Raw genomic sequence first — 17,332 nt, 5'->3', positions numbered from 1 at the left:
TAACACCGCTTAAAAACAAAAGACTTACAAATGTTTTAATACAATTTGTGATAAGTTACATTTCCTAGAGAGCAGCTCCAGTGTATAAAATGAGGAGACGGGGCTGGAGGAGCAGCGGGAAACACCAGCAGGAACCTCTCTCCCCACAGGAAAGAAGAAAGAGGGGCAGAAGGTTCTGACAGCCATTTATTAGGAAAAAGGGAGTCCCGTTGAGCGGTGCAGTGGATGCAGAGACATCGGTCCGTGTCCCTCTGCTCCTCCACCATCATCCCCAAAGGCAAACATGTATGACAAGTCCTAACCAAGTCATGTATGTCAACAGATCCAGGCGGACCTCAAGTCCATCTTCTGTGGCGCAGGGTTACCTGCAGGGATGCAGAGAAGCTGGAGGACAACTTCCCCTCGCCATTACTGGCCCTTGTGGCTACACCACGTGCAGCAGCAGTGTCCTGGCTCACGTGTTTTGCAGCAAGCTAAAGGGGCCGGTCCCACCTGCCTGGGGAGGAGGGTAAGTCCTTCCTGCAGGGCCAGGGCTCTTCATCCCCCAGCTGGTTCTACTGGGGAAGAAGCTGCAGTCCTCGGCGTGCTGCGCAAGGAGCCTGGCCGCCAGAGCCAAGTGGCAAAGAACCAACAACACACATGGGTGAAGGAGAAGTGGCAGCAGGTCTGGAGGTCAGCACACAGACACTGCGCTTGACGGCGAGGTGAAGAGCTGAAACGAAGCTGCTCCACAACAGGGACGTTTTGCAGCCAGGTCCCCTCGCATCGCTCCACTCCAGTCTTCCACCTGCCCCTCCAGGCACTGCTTCTGGACAGGCGGCCGGCCACACAGATCCATATTCCCTCTTGTGCCGTGGGGAAGGATGAACACGCAGAGAAGTGCAACCCAGCCAGACCGAGCACAGAGGGGAGTTTGGCCACCCGTGTTGGCGCATGTGGTGGTAGCAGCTGTCACTCCAGCACAGTCATGAGGAGATGCAGCTCTCTGAAGGCACTACCATGGCGGCCGCTGAGCCCAGACCTGTTCTTCACAATATTACTGATGTTTTTCAGTTGCTTGTAGCACAGTTTGCATTTATGGAGCCTGTGAAAACAGCAGACACAGCATGAATGCTCACATGGGAGACGTGTCCGTTCCCAAAGTGTCTGAGATTCATCTCAAGCAGGAAAGAAAATGCAAGCCCTGCAAATGGCCTGACAGGAACAAGAGCACAACTCTGCAGGAACAGCAGGTCTCCAGCCCGCATTCTGATGAAGCAGGAGAATGGCATCCTCACAAGGGCTCTTTCACGCCTCTTTTCCCCTTTGGCAGTAAAGTCTGAGGAGGAAAGAGGTGCTGTTTCCGGAGAGCTGGTTCTCAGAGCAGAGTTACCCTGTGAATGAACTGGAAGCCCAAGGCCTAGCTGACAACTCCTGCGCTTTGTGAGGTGAAGGGTGCAGCCACTCGCTGGTTTTACTTCTGACAAACTTGAGCTTTGTTTAGGTATGACTCAGTACACAGAGAGAGGGAAAAGCAGTCTTTGGCTTTTTCCTTAGAGCAGGAGGGGTTGGTATTTGCAGACAAAAGGAAAGGCATGCCCAGTCTAGTATCAAAACCTCGAGGAAAAGGAGCAAAGCTCAACTAGGGAAAGGCTGGTTTGAAAGTGAGCAAGTGGAGGTGGGAAATGCTTACCTCTCCTCTCTAGAGATGTCCACTCCTACAGAAGGTGGCGCAGCAAGTATGTCCGTGATCAGGGGCAGGAATCTCTGCAGAATGAGTTTCAAGGAGGTGCAGCCCGTTTGCACATAGCTGAAAAGCAAACAGAGAATCAGACCCCACCGAACTTCATTCCTCTCCCACACACATCCAGATCAGGGGAGGGGGGCTGGGACTCAACCCCCTCCCTCCACCACTTGCAAGCAGGTAAGAGCAACAAGTGCTAAGTGCCAGTACTGTCTAAGTTGGAGCTGAGACCGACAAGCAAGCCTTTTCCCAGGGTATACACCCTCCTAAGTGGGACTTTCCTGCTCAAGAGCAGACATGTCCTGCTGAGGGCACCTGGCAGGATCCTCTCTCCTCCTAGGAAAGGATAGAAAATCCCATCTTAAGCAATGTGCTGCCTTCCCACCTAAAGATGAGATTCAAAGCAACCAAGACTGCTGCAGGATTTAATTCCCCTTGTCCCAAGTTGACAGTTTTATTCTCATCAGCGCACAGAGCCCACTGGCTCTACATCTATCTGACCCCTCCTGGCTGCCTTCACCTACACACTTATACCAAACCTAAACATCCTGCTCCTAATGAGGACTTCCTGCCCACACATTCTTCCCATATCATTTCCTAACACTCACTTGGCCACTCCACTGTTATCTTCCAGGTGTTGTACCAGCATCATGCTGTATCTGCTGTGATTTTCCACACATCTCTTTCAGCCCAGTGGAGCCCTCCTATCAGCACCCACATCTTTCCCACCGAACACACCGTGTTCTCGTGGCCTCACCTTTCATATTTACTTTGGAGAAGTTTTTCTATTTGAGGCAGAACTACAGTGCATAAATCCAACTTCCAGAGTGACCTGAAAAGAAAAGCATGTGTTGCAAGGTCAGAGCATGAGGCTTCCCAAAGCTGAGCTGACACAAATGAAGGTTTCTGGCAGGAATGTCCATGTAGCTGAGCCCAAGTTTACTGAGCAAGTTCACTACCTCCCCCTTGTGATAGAAAGCAGCAGGTTCTGACATTTCATTTCCTCCCTGCAGAATCACTTTATGAAGCCCTGAGACTTTGATTTTTCTTATGAGACATCCTTTACCAACAGAATAAAGGCCCTGTACATCTCCAGCAGTTGCTGGCACTGCAGAGCTGGAGATGCAACCATAAGCACACGCATTTCATGCTGCAATGGCCAGCTGGACACAAGGCAGGTGCATGTCCTGACACAGCCAGAAGCTCTTTGGTATCCCAGAGATCCAGCACTCACGCTGTTTGGTTGACAATGTTCAAGAGGTCCACAACAACAGACAGGTCATTGGTTGCTACAGCAGAGTCCACGGAGTTCTGAGAGAGAAGGAGAAGAAAACTATTGCAAAGTCTGAACAGGCTGGACTAGTGCAATAAATACCACTTGTCAAAGAAACACAGTAGAAGAAATTGAGAGATGGTAGGTAAGTGAGGATAACCCTCTCCATGTTTCCTTGTGACCTTTCAAGCCCAGCTGGGACACGGCAGCACTTTGCAACACGCCCCTGGGCACAGGCACTGTAAGATCCCATCTTTTGTATGGCAAAGTCCCACAGCAGCCATTGGAGCTGCTCAGCTGCTCCCCTCATTAACCTCAAGCTTCTCCACATCCTTGCCTTGATGTCACTGGTGCTCCACACGGCCCGCACAGTGTCCAGATTCTTGTGGCGGCTGGTGAGCACCATGCACACAGTCTTGTGGCCTTTCCTGATTTGGGACATGATTTCTTCATCCACGAGCTCAGCCTGGCTTTGGTTTTTGAGAGCCTGAAAGTAGAGTAGAGGAGCAATAACAGAACAGGATGGTACAGAAAGGGGAAGAGCTTTCTCTGTCCTCGGTGAGAGCTGGTTTTGGTGTACAGAGGGCCAAGAGGCCTCCAAGATATAAGAGGTAATGGCTGTCATGAAATAATGCTGTATGGCACACAACAATTTTCTAAATGAATCACTGTCTAGTATTCATTCAGCCTCTTTGTCCCAGCCCTTGTGCCCTGGCTTAATAACACATTCCTCAGGAGCACGGACCAACACTGCTGTGTTTGCATCAGCCTGCCATCACTCAAACAGGGGGCCGGCTGGTCCAGCAGCCCTGAGGTGCTAACCCCACAGGAACTGCAAGTTGAAGCAGTTGGGAGGCAGCAGAGCAAGCTGGCAAGGGAAGCACCAAATGAGCAGAAGGAGAGCAGAAGGAAACATGCTCTTTTGCTGCTGTGCTCAGTGCTAATGACTTCAGGCTGCAGAAAGCACCTAAGAGACCCTTCTGCACCTCCAAGAGGAGCCACTTTCTGATGCAACACCAAAAGAAATGTCTGACCAAAGATACTTACCGGTAGGAAGTCAGAAGCTTTCAGGCCAATGGGCTCGTTTCTGGCTGCAGGAATAACTGATGGCTCTGCCCTGGGCATAGGAGTTGAGGAAGCAATTGGTGGCCTCTGAAATGACTCAGGCTGCGGGAGAAATTGGGACAGAAGTTCAAGCAGCAGGAATATGGCTGTAGTCTCTCTCCTCCTTTCCCCTCAAAACAGATTCCCATTTGCTGGTATGGGTTAGAAGGCAATGAAGTACCCCTCAAATACACATCACAACTCAGTGAAGGTTTGCAAAGAACAGGCAGACACTCCAGCAGAAGTGCTGAATGCTGTCACTGTTACTGCCTTCAAAAGTTAGGGCAATGGGCCATGGCCAGCCTGAAGACAGAGAGAGCTCTGCAGAAGCCAGAACAGCCTATCCTGTCTCCCAGTAGCTGCTTGAGATTTTGGCTGTCACAGTCTCAGTTTGAGTGCCTGCAGAAATGAAGCACCTGAGTTCTCTTCACAGTGCCCTTACTTGAGATGAAAGAAGAAATATCATTGTATGAGGAGCAAACAAATGCAATACAGCCATCATCTGCTGAAGGCCCAGTCTTCAAGTCTGCTGCTCAGATGAAACACGTGGATGGACTAAGAATGAAGCTGCACTTATACTATTTTTTAAAAGAGGAATGAGCTTGATTAAAAATAGCAAACTTCTAGAATTCACCACCCAGCAGGGGTGTGAACAGCCATTAACAGATGATACTGTACGTACAAGCTCTTGCTTTGGCATCGGGGTCTGGACTTCCACAGGTTGGATAGGCTTCACTGCTTCCTTTGCAGTTACCGGCTCTATCAAGACAGAAAGAAGTAGAAAAGTAGGAATGGATTGTTGCTCACAAGAGAGGCTTAAGAGTGCAGGCACTGTAAAGCCAGTCTGCAATTAGTGATTACTGCATACGTGCAGCTCTTCCTGTTCTAAGGACTATTAACTCCATCCCCACCGAGCTGTTATTTTCAAACTCACCATCCTCTGGGGGGGCTGGAAAGGGCTCATTGGTATGAGGAGGAGTTCGAGCTATGGAGAAAGAAAAGAAAATAAATGACAGAGTCATCCAAGGCTACAGATTAGTAATAAGTCAGCCTTGGAGCTGGGAGATCTCCAGCAGCTCCACTGATTAGGGCAATCAGTGATACAGCAAGCAGTTATCTTCTCCAGACCTTGACGTTATTGCTGAATTTAGCCAAAGGCTTTTAGCCTTCATGGATGGGACAAAGTTGAATTATGAAGCACAAGACACTGTCACAGCAAATCACTTTGAAACAAACATTCACCTCCAAATACACTCATTTACAAAAGTAAATGAAAATAATGGCTTCCTTTATGCTTTATACTCTTTATGAGTATCTCACTTTCCTCATTAACAGAAAATGAGACATAGGCATTGTCCTGTGCCTCCTAAACAACAATTAGCACTTTAACAGAACATTTTACTTTTCCTTCTTTAACAGAGGCTGCTGGTTTTACATGTATCAGAATTCTACGCAAATAAAAGACCATGTAATAGAGTGGTGCTATCTAACCAGGACAGGAAGGCTCCATGCTTACAATGGAGCTCTGGATTCTAGGCCAGACTTCAACCAGACATCACTGCATCCAAGTAAAGGGGTAACCCTTCAGAAGTTTACCAGTGTGCTTTGTGGTTCAAAGTCCAAGCACAGAACACTGAAGTCATCTAAACTCTCTCTGGTGACAGGTGAAGCTGTTATTACAATACACCAAAGTTCACTGCTGATGAATCAGTTTAGTGCCTACTGCTCTGAATTAGCCACATCACTCAAAAGCAGAATAAGCCACGGTACTAACAGATGACATTCTTGGGCTGGAAGATCTCTTTGTAATCCTCTGGATTCTGGATCTCAGCCTTGGATTCCTTCTCATCCCGGTCCTCATCACTGCTGGGACTGCGCCTCTCGCTCTCTGAACTGCGCTTTACCCTGCTGTGAAAGGAAGTGATGCTGTTTAGGGCCAGGCCCCACACAGACCCTTTTAGACAGAACAAAAGCATTAAGCTCCTTCTTCAAGTTACAACAAAGCAGCTTTTCCTTACCTCTGAGGTTTGCTGCAGCTAGTTGAGGGTCTGTCATAGCTGCGACGAAGGGAGGACCCTGTGGGGGTGGGCTGAGCCAGAGGTTCGTTGCTCCTGAGCAGCCCATGAGGAACCAAACCTGACCTTGTCACTCTACTGAGATCCACAACAAAGGAAGAGACCGTGCTTTGTGCAAAGGAAACTCCTATCTGCAGAGGCAAAAGATCAAGGCAGTTCACTGAACAGCATGGACCATGTCAGCCTTTCTGAGATCAGGCATGATGATGGAGTGACCCTGAGTGATGGTGCTTGAGAATGTGCCAACTCAGTGCTTTGGCTTTCTCAGTTGGAAACTGCCAGCGTTTCGTTAATGGGCTATTTCATAACATACAGTTTTATCTGTGATTGGTCAAGTTAAGTCCCCCTTCTTTCCTCATGTCTTACAACCACCACCTCCCCAGCTCCTCGCAAACGGTGTCTTACCAGCTGGTTGTTGCAGATACATAAATCAGCTACTTTTCCCCAGTTCACCAAGACCACATCAAAACAACGCTCTGGCTCCCAGCCGTACACACGCAGAGAATCCTGGAAGCCTCCATACAAGCAGCAGCCATCCGGGTTGAAAAGAACACACCTGGGAGAAGGTAGATGGAGAATTTAGACACAACTTTGCAATGCTGCATGCTCCCCAGGGCTGTGTCCCTGACTTCACCAAACACCTCCAGCACTATTCTCAGTAATTATCCCACTGACCTGGTGAACCAGTTCAAGTTTCTCTCAACTTTCCCTCTCATAAAATCTCCAGTCCAGCCCCAGTTTTGCTCTGTGCCTCATATACTGCGGTAGGACTTTAACGTACCTGACTGGAGTAGCCTCCTCTTCAATACAGCTCACAACGTGAAACTTCTCCAAGTCCCAGAAACGAATGGTCCTGTGCACAGGACAGAACAAAAATCACTGCTCATCTGTCTGGAAATCTGCTTTAGAATCAAGTATTAAAGTAACCTACCCAGAACTAGAACAACTTCCACTGTTGTGTATGCATGATGAAGACTAGTGTAGCTAAGATATATAAATCCAGCCCAAGATGCTTAGAGGTTCTAGAAATCTATAGGCTTTTAGAGCAGAACCAGAGCATTGCGTGTTATACACGTAGGATTAGTGAGCCACTCAAGCCCACTGCATTGTTTTCTAGCATGGCAAAGAGCATCAGCAGTTCTGGATGAGAAGGTAAGAGCTTTATATTCTGTACATCACAGGTATGACATGCTGTTGGCTAGGTGACACACTCTTGTAATGGTTTGAGTCGTGTGACATTCCTGCTTGCCATGTTCCTGAAGGAAAGGCATCAGGAAAGGAAACTTATCAACAATTCCCCTTTTCTCTCTTTCCCCTGTCTTTACCTGTCAGAGCTGCCGGAAGCCAAAAGGTATTCACTGGGATGGAATTCAACAACATTGACTGGGCCAGAATGCCCTGTAAACTCGAACATTACCTTCCCAGCAGTCAGATCCCACAGCTGGAAGAAAGCAAGGACAGAGCCAGAAATTGATATGGTATATCCAACTTAGTGAACATTACTAATGAATAAGTACATTTATTTAGCAGCTTTTATTAAGATGACTCCTGCCACGTTTAGGTATCCCAATTCTACCATCATAAAAACCTGAATTTTCATGAGCATAGTGCCAACATATCTGCAGGACAAGGGCACTTCATCACACCTCACTCATTTCGGGATGCTCTGAGCCACTGGACATGATCCCCAACAAACACTTGTCCTGGCAAAGCCACAGAGCCCAGCCAGCTGCCTAACAAACAAAAGGGGGCTATGAGGGACTGCTGGTAATGCCTGGATAAACAAACCAACCAACCAACCAGCAAGTCAAGTATTCCACATAACATAAGGGAGATGTCATAATAAATTACCTTTACAGTGTGATCATCAGCAGCAGAGGCTAACCACTTGCCATCAGGACTAAATCGAAGGCATCTCACTGCTTGTGTGTGACTCTGCAACCAGAAAAACAATTACCCTGTTTTTTTTTTATTTTCTTTTTCCTTCCTTTAGAGGGAATTCTGGCTTTTGTCTTTCAATGCAGAATCATAGATTCACAAGGTTAGGAAGGACCTACAAGATCATGTAGTCCAGTTGTCCTTCTCTTACCAATACTACCACTAAGCTACTAAACCACACATCATAGCTCCTCATCCAGATGCCTCTTGAACACTGCTAGGGATGGAGACTCCACCACCCTCCATTCCAGTGCCTGACCGCTCTATCGGTGAAAAGGTTTTTCCTTACACATAATCTAAATCTCCCCTGGTGCAACTTGTGGCCATTTCCTTGAGTCCAATTTGCTGTCGTCTGCACACTTACTGAGGGTACACTCAATCCCCTCATCCAGGTCATCAATGAAGATATTAGATAAGATGGGCCCCAGGACCAACCCCTGGAGGACACCACTTGTAATGGGTCGCCAGCTGGACTTAACTCCATTAACCACTACCTGCTGGGCATGGCCCTCTAGCCAGTTTCTTATCAAGAGAATACAACACAGTGCAATGAGATAAAACTGTTTCTCAGGGTCCACAACTTACAGGATATTAAGCACTACACAAGACTTGACCCATCCACACTAAGTGGGCATAACTTCTCTCATCTAGACATTTCTGGCATCGGCCTAAGAGTGGTAAATATAGATCTGCTTGAACTAATGAGAATCAGATTTAAGCTAAACAGATTTCTTTGTTAAGACAGATGAGCATGTCAATACATTGGCTTCTAAATGGGATTTATATATAACAATACATAATTAATTCATAGTTCTTTGGATAGAAAAAGGCTCCGTGAATAGAATCATGTCAGTTGTAGTGGAACTGTCAAGTCACAGCCTGAAGCAGTGATTGAGCACCTGGTGGGAAGGCAGGGTCAGCCCAGGGGAGCTCAGGTGTATGCAGTGTACCTGGGGTGGAGCCAGGATCCATCCCTTCCCAGACCTCATTTAAGGGTTGGCAGTGGAGGTGAGGGTGTCTCTTGCTGGGGATCCCTGCCTACCTGAGGCCTTCCAAAGGTAAGCAGCTCTTTTCCTTCATTTCTGTGGCTGCTGCATTTGGGCTTGTTCTTATTTGCTGTAGCCAAAGACTTTGCCACCCTGCTATTATAACCCCATTATAGCATTACATCAGTGTAGTGGGTACTTCATGGTAATAGCAGTCACAGCATTAAGAAGCACTTACTCATGGATGCTTTCTATCTCTGACTGAAGCCAACCAGACTAAGGTACATTGATTCCTGTGATATCCATTTTGTGTTCCCATACAGTTCACAGAGGCCTACCAAGCTTTATTAGACCACTTCACATGCAGACCTTATTTTTATGTCAGGAAATTAGAAAGTTCATTGCACGTGGTCACTATAACGTTTGTCCACAAACCCAAGACAGAAATCCTTCTTCTGATAATGAAGTTATAATTTTACCTTATATTTGAAGATGCAGCCTTTCCTTCGTACATCCCAGAGCTACAGGGAAAAAAAGCAAACAAAATATGCTTAGAAGGGTACATGGTGTATAGCTGGGGGTGCAAGAGCCCTGTCAAAATAACACATCACCAAGTTGGTAACACAGTGGAATGGGATCACTGGAGGGGCTGCTAAAGCCCTGCTTGCTCCAGCTACATTTCCTAGCCTAATTTACCAAGTGACAACTACTTCTGCAGGGTATTTCCTACTACAAAAGCTCTGCTGCTGCAGACAAATACTAGCCTGCTGAAGCGGGTGCAGTCCATAGTGATGAGTACATCTGTGCTTGCTGACACCAGCTCACGGCAGGCACCTAACCTGAGCCCTGTGGGACAAGTCACATTCCACAGCTGAGGAGACACCCTCATGAACTACTACTGGGAAGACACATGCATGAATTTCACAAGCACTCATAAATACACCTGCCCACACACACAAATGAAGATGTACAGCATCTACCAGAAGTTCAGCACAAGGCACATTCTGGTGCTCTTCATAACAAAAAGGCTGCAAGTAGAGAGTAAGGAAGGTGAGCTTTACCTTAATGTCTGTATCTAAAGAGCCAGATGCCACAAAACTTCCGTAAGGATGGAAGTCAAGGCTGCAGATGTTTGCTTTGTGACCAAGCAATGTACGGAGAACTGGGAAAAGGAGAAGCAAAGCAGGGAGAAAGAATTAGGAGCAAGTATTTAGTAATTCTTTTCACCCCAATAGCATGCAGGAGTTTAGCAAAACCATCCTCACTGCTGTATGAATGCTACATATGGTTTATTATTTAGAATATATACAGATGATTCTACCAAAATGACCCAAACTTTACCCTCACAATGCACAGATGCAGCAATATGAGGCCCATGTTTACACAATCATAAAATCATTTGAGTTTGAGGGGATCTTTAAAGGTAACCTAACCCAACTCCTCTGCAATGAACAGGGAACATTCAGTGACCCTAATGAAATCCCTGTCCTCAGGTGTGGAAGCTATGAATAGAACTCAGCTGTGACCAATCTGAAAATAAGACTAAAAAGGTATGCTTAGGGGCAGCTGTCTGGCAATGTTATCATTCCACTCGTAGCAAAGAGCAAAACAATAGAGTGGGGTAGTTCCTGCCTGGAATTGGAAGGGACAGCATTCACCGTGCGGCTATTAGATGAGCCCTTTTTGAGTGCTCTCCATGAGCCCAACTTCTGCCTCTTCATGCTGCAGTACTTGCACCAGGCTCCTTCAACCACTCCTTACAGGAAGCATCTCACAGACTGGGAATGGACAGTCAGAGAGCGGGAGGCAAAGAAAATGACCCAGTGCTCGAGCAAGCCATCAACAAAATAATGCTCTTGTAATTCTGGAAACTAGAAGGGACCTGTTGAACAGGTACATCTATCTCTGAGAGCAGAAGTCAATGTTGAAAAGCAAAAATTGCTCAGATAATGACAGGGGCAATCTCTTTCCACCACCAGTCATCTGGGACAATATCATGGTTCCCTTGTTACCAATTAGCTCGAGCCAGACTTGGAATGCTCACTTGCACAGATGCTGGCCCATAGGCCTACTACTAACTTCAGCTAGATCAGTTAGCCTGCACTGGTATAGTCAAACTACATTATAACTGAACTGATTCTAACTGTCTGAATGATAAAAGTGCTCTTTATTATCTATGATACCAGCTGTTTGCCACCTTTGCTATATATCATTATATAGAAAACAGACAGAGAAACTGACTGCCTGTGGTTTGGATGAGCTGGGTGAAACACAGGCCGGAGGGCTGGGCCTGAAGAGTTGTGGTCAATGGAGTTAAATCCAGTTGGCTATTTAACATCTTTATTAATAATCTTCAGGGGATTGAGGGCACCCCCAGTAAGTCTGCAGATGATGCCATGTTGGGAGGTGTGTGTTGATCTGCCAGAGGGGAGAAAGGCACTACAGAGGGACCTGCATAGGCTGGATTGATGGGACAGGGTAAACTGTATGAGTTTCAATAGGGCCAAATGTCTGGTCCTGCATTCTGGTCTTAACAACCCCAGGCAACCCTGTGGGCTTTGGGAGGAATGTCTGGAAAGCTGCCTGATGGAAAGGAACCTTGGTGTGCTGATGGACAGTGGGCTGAATATGAGCCAGCAGTGTGCCCAAGTGGCCAAGAAAGCCGGTAGCATCCTGGCTTGTATCAGGAATGGTGTGGTGAGCAGCACTAGGGAAGTCATCCTGCCCACGTACTCGGCATTGGTGAGGCCTCACCTCATGTACTGTGTTCAGTTTGGGGCACCTCAGTACAGAAAGGACAAGGAGGTGCTGGAGCAGGTCCAGAGAAAGGCAATAAGGCTTGTGAAGGGCTTGGAGAATATGGCCTATGAGGAGACACTGAAGGAACTGGGGATGTTTAGTCTGGGGAAGAGGAGGCTGAGAGGAGGTCACTTCCAATATCTGAAAGGTGATTGCAGCAGAGTGGGGTTGGTCTCACTGGTTACAGTATGAGGGGAAACGGCCTCACATTGCACAGGGGAGGCTTAGATTGGACATCAGGAAAAAAGTTCTTTACAGAAAGGGGTGTTAAGCACTGGAATGGGCTGCCCAGGGAGGTGGTTGAGTAGCCATCCCCGGATGTGTTTAAAGACTGTCTGGATGTGGTGCTCAGGGATGTGATTTAGCAGAGAGCTGTTAGAGTTCAGGTAATATGGTCAAGTTGCAGTTAGACTTGATGATCTTTAAGGTCTTTTCCTTAAAGATTCTATGATTCTACAAGAAACACTGATTAATTTTAGAGTATTTCTGCTGGAATTCACTTAAGGGATTCGCAGCACTTGAGCAAATTTGTTCTAGGACTTGACAAAAAGGCAATACATAAAGTATGACTCAACAGTTGTCCTTTAAAAGATCAGAGCCTGATGAGTTCACAGCTTTTACAATTCAGTAACAATTAAGTCTTTGTCTATTTCTCCCCTTCTGCTCTTGCATGGCCATATAAAAGCTGAATAAAAAGATTCCTCAAAATACATTGAAAAAAAAGGAAAGATGGAATCTAAAAGTGAGAGTGAGAGGTCAGCAAGCAGGAGTTGCCTGGACTTGTGCAGAACCAAATTTCCTTTCTGATTTTAGAGTTAAGTGTATTCTCTTAAGGCTGAAACTCTTAAGCTGAGGCTATGAGTATGACTTACGCCTTGTTACTCCTGATGTGTAGAAAAATCTATCTGGAATACAGATTTCAGCCTCAGATGAGGTCAAAAATACTGGAAACTACTTCCTCAGCTTCATCTCCATGATAAATGCACAAACTTCTGCTTCAATGTGCACACAGAGCTCTACTGTTTCAAGTAGGAATTCCACAAACACCCTCTAGCAGTACTGGAAGCTTAGATAAAAGCAATGCTGGGCATTCTTTCTTACGTTAGGAATGTTGTGAGTTGGCAAAAACGTTGAGCATAAAGATATTGCAAGAATGTATGTACTAATAGAAAACTCAAAGAAACGTACTTTTGGCAGCTTCCAGGTCCCAGACTCGAATGGACCCTGACTGGGACCCTGCAACAATGAGCTCCTCGTTGGCACTGATCTGTAGGCTCTCAATGGGTGTTGTGTGGCCTGTCAAGCTCTGCAATAAAAACCACAAGTCACAAGCAATGGTTACTGACACAGATTTGGGCACTGTTTAAGTCCATGGCACATGATTCACACTCAATTGGAAACTATTTAGTTGGGACCAGCTGGTTGTGCTTTTTTTCTTAGCAGCTACCAGCATGGTATTGCATCCCAAAGACCATCCTTGCACTGTGCACCAATCTTCCATGTTATCCCACTTGCTGGAACACTGACTAACTTTTCAAGGATGCATCAACAGAAACATGTGCAGCTAAACATTAAGTGCAGATGCCCAGATGAGGCTGACACATGCTTATATTACAGGAATTATGCTATGCAAGCACAATGGCACTGTGCTTATTCTAAGTGGGTCATATAGGTCTCACAAACAGGTTACAAAATCAAAGCAAGCACAAAAGCAGGGCCACTCAAAACCTTCCCAAAAGCAAGGAGCCACATGTTGCTGCCAGCACTGGATGTCACAATGATAACATGGTGACATCATTGAAATATTAATTTGAAGCAAGAGCTTATAATTCGCATGTATGCGTTTTCTTTCATCCTTGAGCATCTGAAAGCTTACCAATTATCTAAGACTTTTGAGAAGGCTAGTATTTAATATCAGTGTACGCACTACTATTATAGGCCTTCTGCTCATCAATTAAGCAATATGATTATCCCCTGCTTTACCTCATCCTCACACAGGTCTTTTGAAACAGTTAAGCTAGCTCTGTGCCTACACACAGGTACAGAAGTTGGGGATGGCAGCAGAAAGCTGCCTGTTTGGATGGGGCTTTCTTTAGATTTCAAGCACACCTGCAGTGCTCCAGGGCTGCGACTGTCACTGTGCAGGGAGGGACAAACAGGAATCAAGCTGTAGTGCTGTTTAAGTTCCTTTCCTCCCTCCTCTCTAAAGAGCAACCATCTTGAATCTCAACACTGTCACATGAGGTTCACTCTGCCTAGAGAAATCCTTCCATAATGCAGTGTTATTTTGTTAATTAAACAAGACACTTGCTCTAGATACTTTTCTATAACACCCTCTTGAAGGAAAAGTGATACAGTACAGACAGCTGTTAAATGTGCTCTAGTGGTAACCCTACTCTTCCTAATGTGCTGTGCCCAGGATTATTCTTTTCCAGCCTACGGTCAAGTCAGTATTCAAAACTTTGTGCTGACAATGAGTGTCTGTGGGACAGTGGAAATGCATCCTGCCTGGGATGTTTCCTGCAAGGAGGACAAACTCCAAGATGCAAATTCGGCCCCTGTAGCTCACACTACAAGACAAGCTGACCTCATACAAAGCTATAATTGCCTGCAGCACAGTAACAGAAGGCTCCATATTCATTATCTGAGAAAATACTAGTTCTGTTGGAGCAGAGAGCCATCTCTGGTCCTCCTTGGAGCAGCAGCCTCACCAAATTCTGTCCCAATCTTTTGCCAGCATCTGGCCATCTGGCTTTGCATTGATAAACTCTATTCACAAGTCCCACAGGCTACAACCCAGCAATCTCCTCCCTCGTTCCCCACCCTCCCTGTCTCAGAATTAACGCTCTCCTCCCCAGGAAGTTGAAGCTGGCCTGCTCTCACCATGACGCAGTTGGGCTTGTTAACTGACCACACGTTGACCCGACAGTCATCTCCTCCAGTTGCCAGCAGCCGGCCCGAGCTCTTCCCCAGGACTAACGAGGACACGTTGCTGCTGTGAGCCACGATCTCTTCTGCAGAAAATGAAGCAGTCAGGATGGTCTGCATTAAGGACTTTCCACCCCATTCCTCCCAAAGAGATTAAAACAATTCTTGCTCCAGAAAGCCTTTCTGGTTTCCACTGGAAAAGTGGCAGCAGCATGCAACTCAGATAAGAAGTCACAGTATTATCTGGCTTCAAACAGTCCTCCTGGGCTCTGTCTGCTGTACTTAAGATGTTTGCTGGCCAGGCTTCCTAAAAGCATCTTCTCTCCCCAGCAGCAGTGCAGTAGCTTTTAAAGACTGCAGCAACCTGCTCACAGAGGCCGCTTTTCCTTCTGCACTGAGGTGGGTCTCAGTCAGCAGAGCTGCTTCAGAAGCTGCAATGATAAGCAGCAGTCACAGACTCCTAGAAAAGGCCTCTAACTAGGAGAGCTGTGTCCAACCCCAGAGGGACTCAGTTCAGTTTGTTACCTGACAGAGCAAAAAGCCAGACTCATCAGAGGGAGAAGTGGAGCTGTGCTTTGGCATAGGCTGTGCTAAAGTGAAATTCAGCAATTCAGCTTGCCACTGTGATAAAGGATGGGCATTTAAAGGGGCACAAAGAAGCAAACGTGGCTGATATGGAAAGATTGTTAAGAACTGAAGGGCTGATAGAAACACTAGAGTTCTAGGAAAGAAAGCCTTACAATACAAGCGTGTGGCAAAAGATAAGCCAAAGAAGCCCTTTTGCACAGACATCAATTTTTATAATGGATTTTAAAATCCACCCAAAATTTTGGCAGGAGCTTTTGGCAGATGTATTTATCAATTTCTTCCCTTGACTGCTCTCTGCTTTGAGAGTTTAATGCATTTGCAGGCCTAATAGGTATAAAACAGGAGGCTCAGGGGAGACCTCACTGCACTTTACAACTTCCTGAATGGAGGTTGTGATGAGGAGGGGTTTGGCCTCTTCACCAAGACAACAAACAGGACCCGAGGAAATGGCCACAAGTTGTACCAGATGAGGTTTAGATTAGACATAAGAAGGAACTTTTTCTCTCAGAGCGTGGTCAGGCACTGGAATGGCTGCCCAGGGAGGTGGTGGAGTCTCCATCCCTGGCAGTGTTCAAGAAGCATCTGGATGAGGAGCTGTGAGGGATGGCTTAGTGCCTTGTGGTAGCAATGGTGATCTTGTAGGTCCTTTCCAACCTTGTGATTCTATGAGGTTTGTTGTAAAAGGGCCATGCAGTAATCAACTCAGCTCTCCTTGGAGTTGCTCTGGTGGGAAGGGCGATGTGACTGTGTAAAGCACACCACTAACCCAAAGGGCCATCAGACAGCTGCAGCAGTAATTAAATCTGCTTTGATCTCAGGCTCCGAGTGTTTTTCTGAAAGCAAAACTGTGCAACTTTCACTTCAGCTGGAGGAACACCTTTGAAATTACACAGGTAAATGGGGCTGTAAATGAGATGAGCCAAGCTGAAAGTATGTGTGCTCTGTGTTGAAACCCCAATCCTCCTTAAGAAAACACTAAAGGATGTATATGTGCAAAGAACCAAAGGCAACAAGCAGCACAATTAGTACTGAGAGACCAACTCGCTTGTAAAAGAGGAAAGTACAGATGCTGAGCACTGCTGGTACCAATAGGAATGTACCAACACCTTGTGCTTTTCCTCCTCCTGGCTTCATTCTTTGTAATACAGCGATGTTTAAGTGTCACTGCTGAGGAACCAGCCCCTGTCTATAGGGCCGGGCTGTGGGCTCTCTCCTCATCCACAATGGCACTGAGCCCCCACGAGCACCATAAACACTTCAGAACACGCTGAGGGAGGGCACCACCAACTCATGGCTGAGGTACAGAAGGTTGATCTGCTGCTGGAGGTTCCCATCCCTGCGATTTCTGCACAGCAATCTGCTGTTCTGCCCCCGCTCAGTGGATGAGCGGCTCACTCCGGTGCCACCTCCCACCCCAGCCTCCAACCGGGCCCGGCTCCCCCCGCCCCCCGCCGCCACTCACGCAGCTTCCAGGCCGTCTTGGTGACGACGGCCGCTGCCATGTCCCGCCGCCTCCAGGCTCCACGCCTGGGCCTGTCTCGGGGCTCGACCCCTTCTCTGTCTCAGCACGGCCGCTCCGGGCCCCTCTCCGCCGCCGATCCCCGCGGTGCGGCCTGCGGGCCCCAGTGCGCTCCGGTGGGTTAGGCCTGGGCCGCCTCCACCCGGCACGACTCGCCTGGCAACCGGGCCCTGGCAACCGGCCCCCAAGCGCCAACCTGGGTCGCGCCACGCCCGCGCCCGGCTTCCACCAATCAGAGCCGCCCTTGCTCCTCCCGCCTGTCCCGCAAAGCCAGGGTTCTGTCAGGCGCTCGACCAATGGGAGACGAGGGATGGGAGGTTGCCATGCAAACTACAGAGCGGCTGACCATTCGCAGCGCGGCTTCTTGGAAAAGCCTTTCCAGCCTAGCCAATAAGGAGG

At 47.4% G+C, this 17,332-nt stretch overlaps 1 protein-coding gene and 1 long non-coding RNA gene across 3 annotated transcripts; one reads left to right on the top strand and one right to left on the bottom strand.

Annotated features, from left to right (window-relative positions):
• Positions 1-9: 9 nt before the first annotated feature.
• On the bottom strand, positions 10-17,155 carry KATNB1 (katanin regulatory subunit B1). Of its 2 annotated transcripts, none has more exons than XM_015873682.2 (19): positions 16,877-17,155; positions 14,782-14,912; positions 13,087-13,204; positions 10,161-10,261; positions 9,579-9,620; positions 8,027-8,110; positions 7,501-7,616; positions 6,957-7,028; positions 6,581-6,731; positions 6,119-6,306; positions 5,875-6,005; positions 5,035-5,085; positions 4,783-4,859; positions 4,044-4,163; positions 3,334-3,483; positions 2,958-3,034; positions 2,481-2,555; positions 1,673-1,789; positions 10-1,084 (listed from the first exon to the last, which is right to left on the bottom strand). In XM_015873682.2, exons 1-19 carry the CDS (start codon positions 16,914-16,916, stop codon positions 952-954), a joined length of 1,974 nt encoding a protein of 657 aa, XP_015729168.1. In that variant the 5' UTR covers positions 16,917-17,155; the 3' UTR covers positions 10-951. The 2 variants fall into 2 exon arrangements, with proteins under 2 accessions (XP_015729168.1, XP_015729167.1); XM_015873681.1 differs by having other exon boundaries at positions 5,875-6,008; positions 16,877-17,154.
• Positions 9,140-15,726, top strand: LOC116653951. Its single transcript, XR_004308608.1, has 2 exons — positions 9,140-9,171; positions 14,757-15,726. It is a non-coding gene; the product is annotated as an uncharacterized LOC116653951 (long non-coding RNA).
• Positions 17,156-17,332: the final 177 nt, after the last annotated feature.

The sequence above is a fragment of the Coturnix japonica genome, chromosome 11, assembly GCF_001577835.2.
Source record: "Coturnix japonica isolate 7356 chromosome 11, Coturnix japonica 2.1, whole genome shotgun sequence".
Lineage (NCBI taxonomy): Eukaryota > Metazoa > Chordata > Aves > Galliformes > Phasianidae > Coturnix > Coturnix japonica.
The sequence above is the reverse complement of the archived record's forward strand: the minus strand, read 5'-3'. Positions and strand labels throughout refer to the sequence as shown.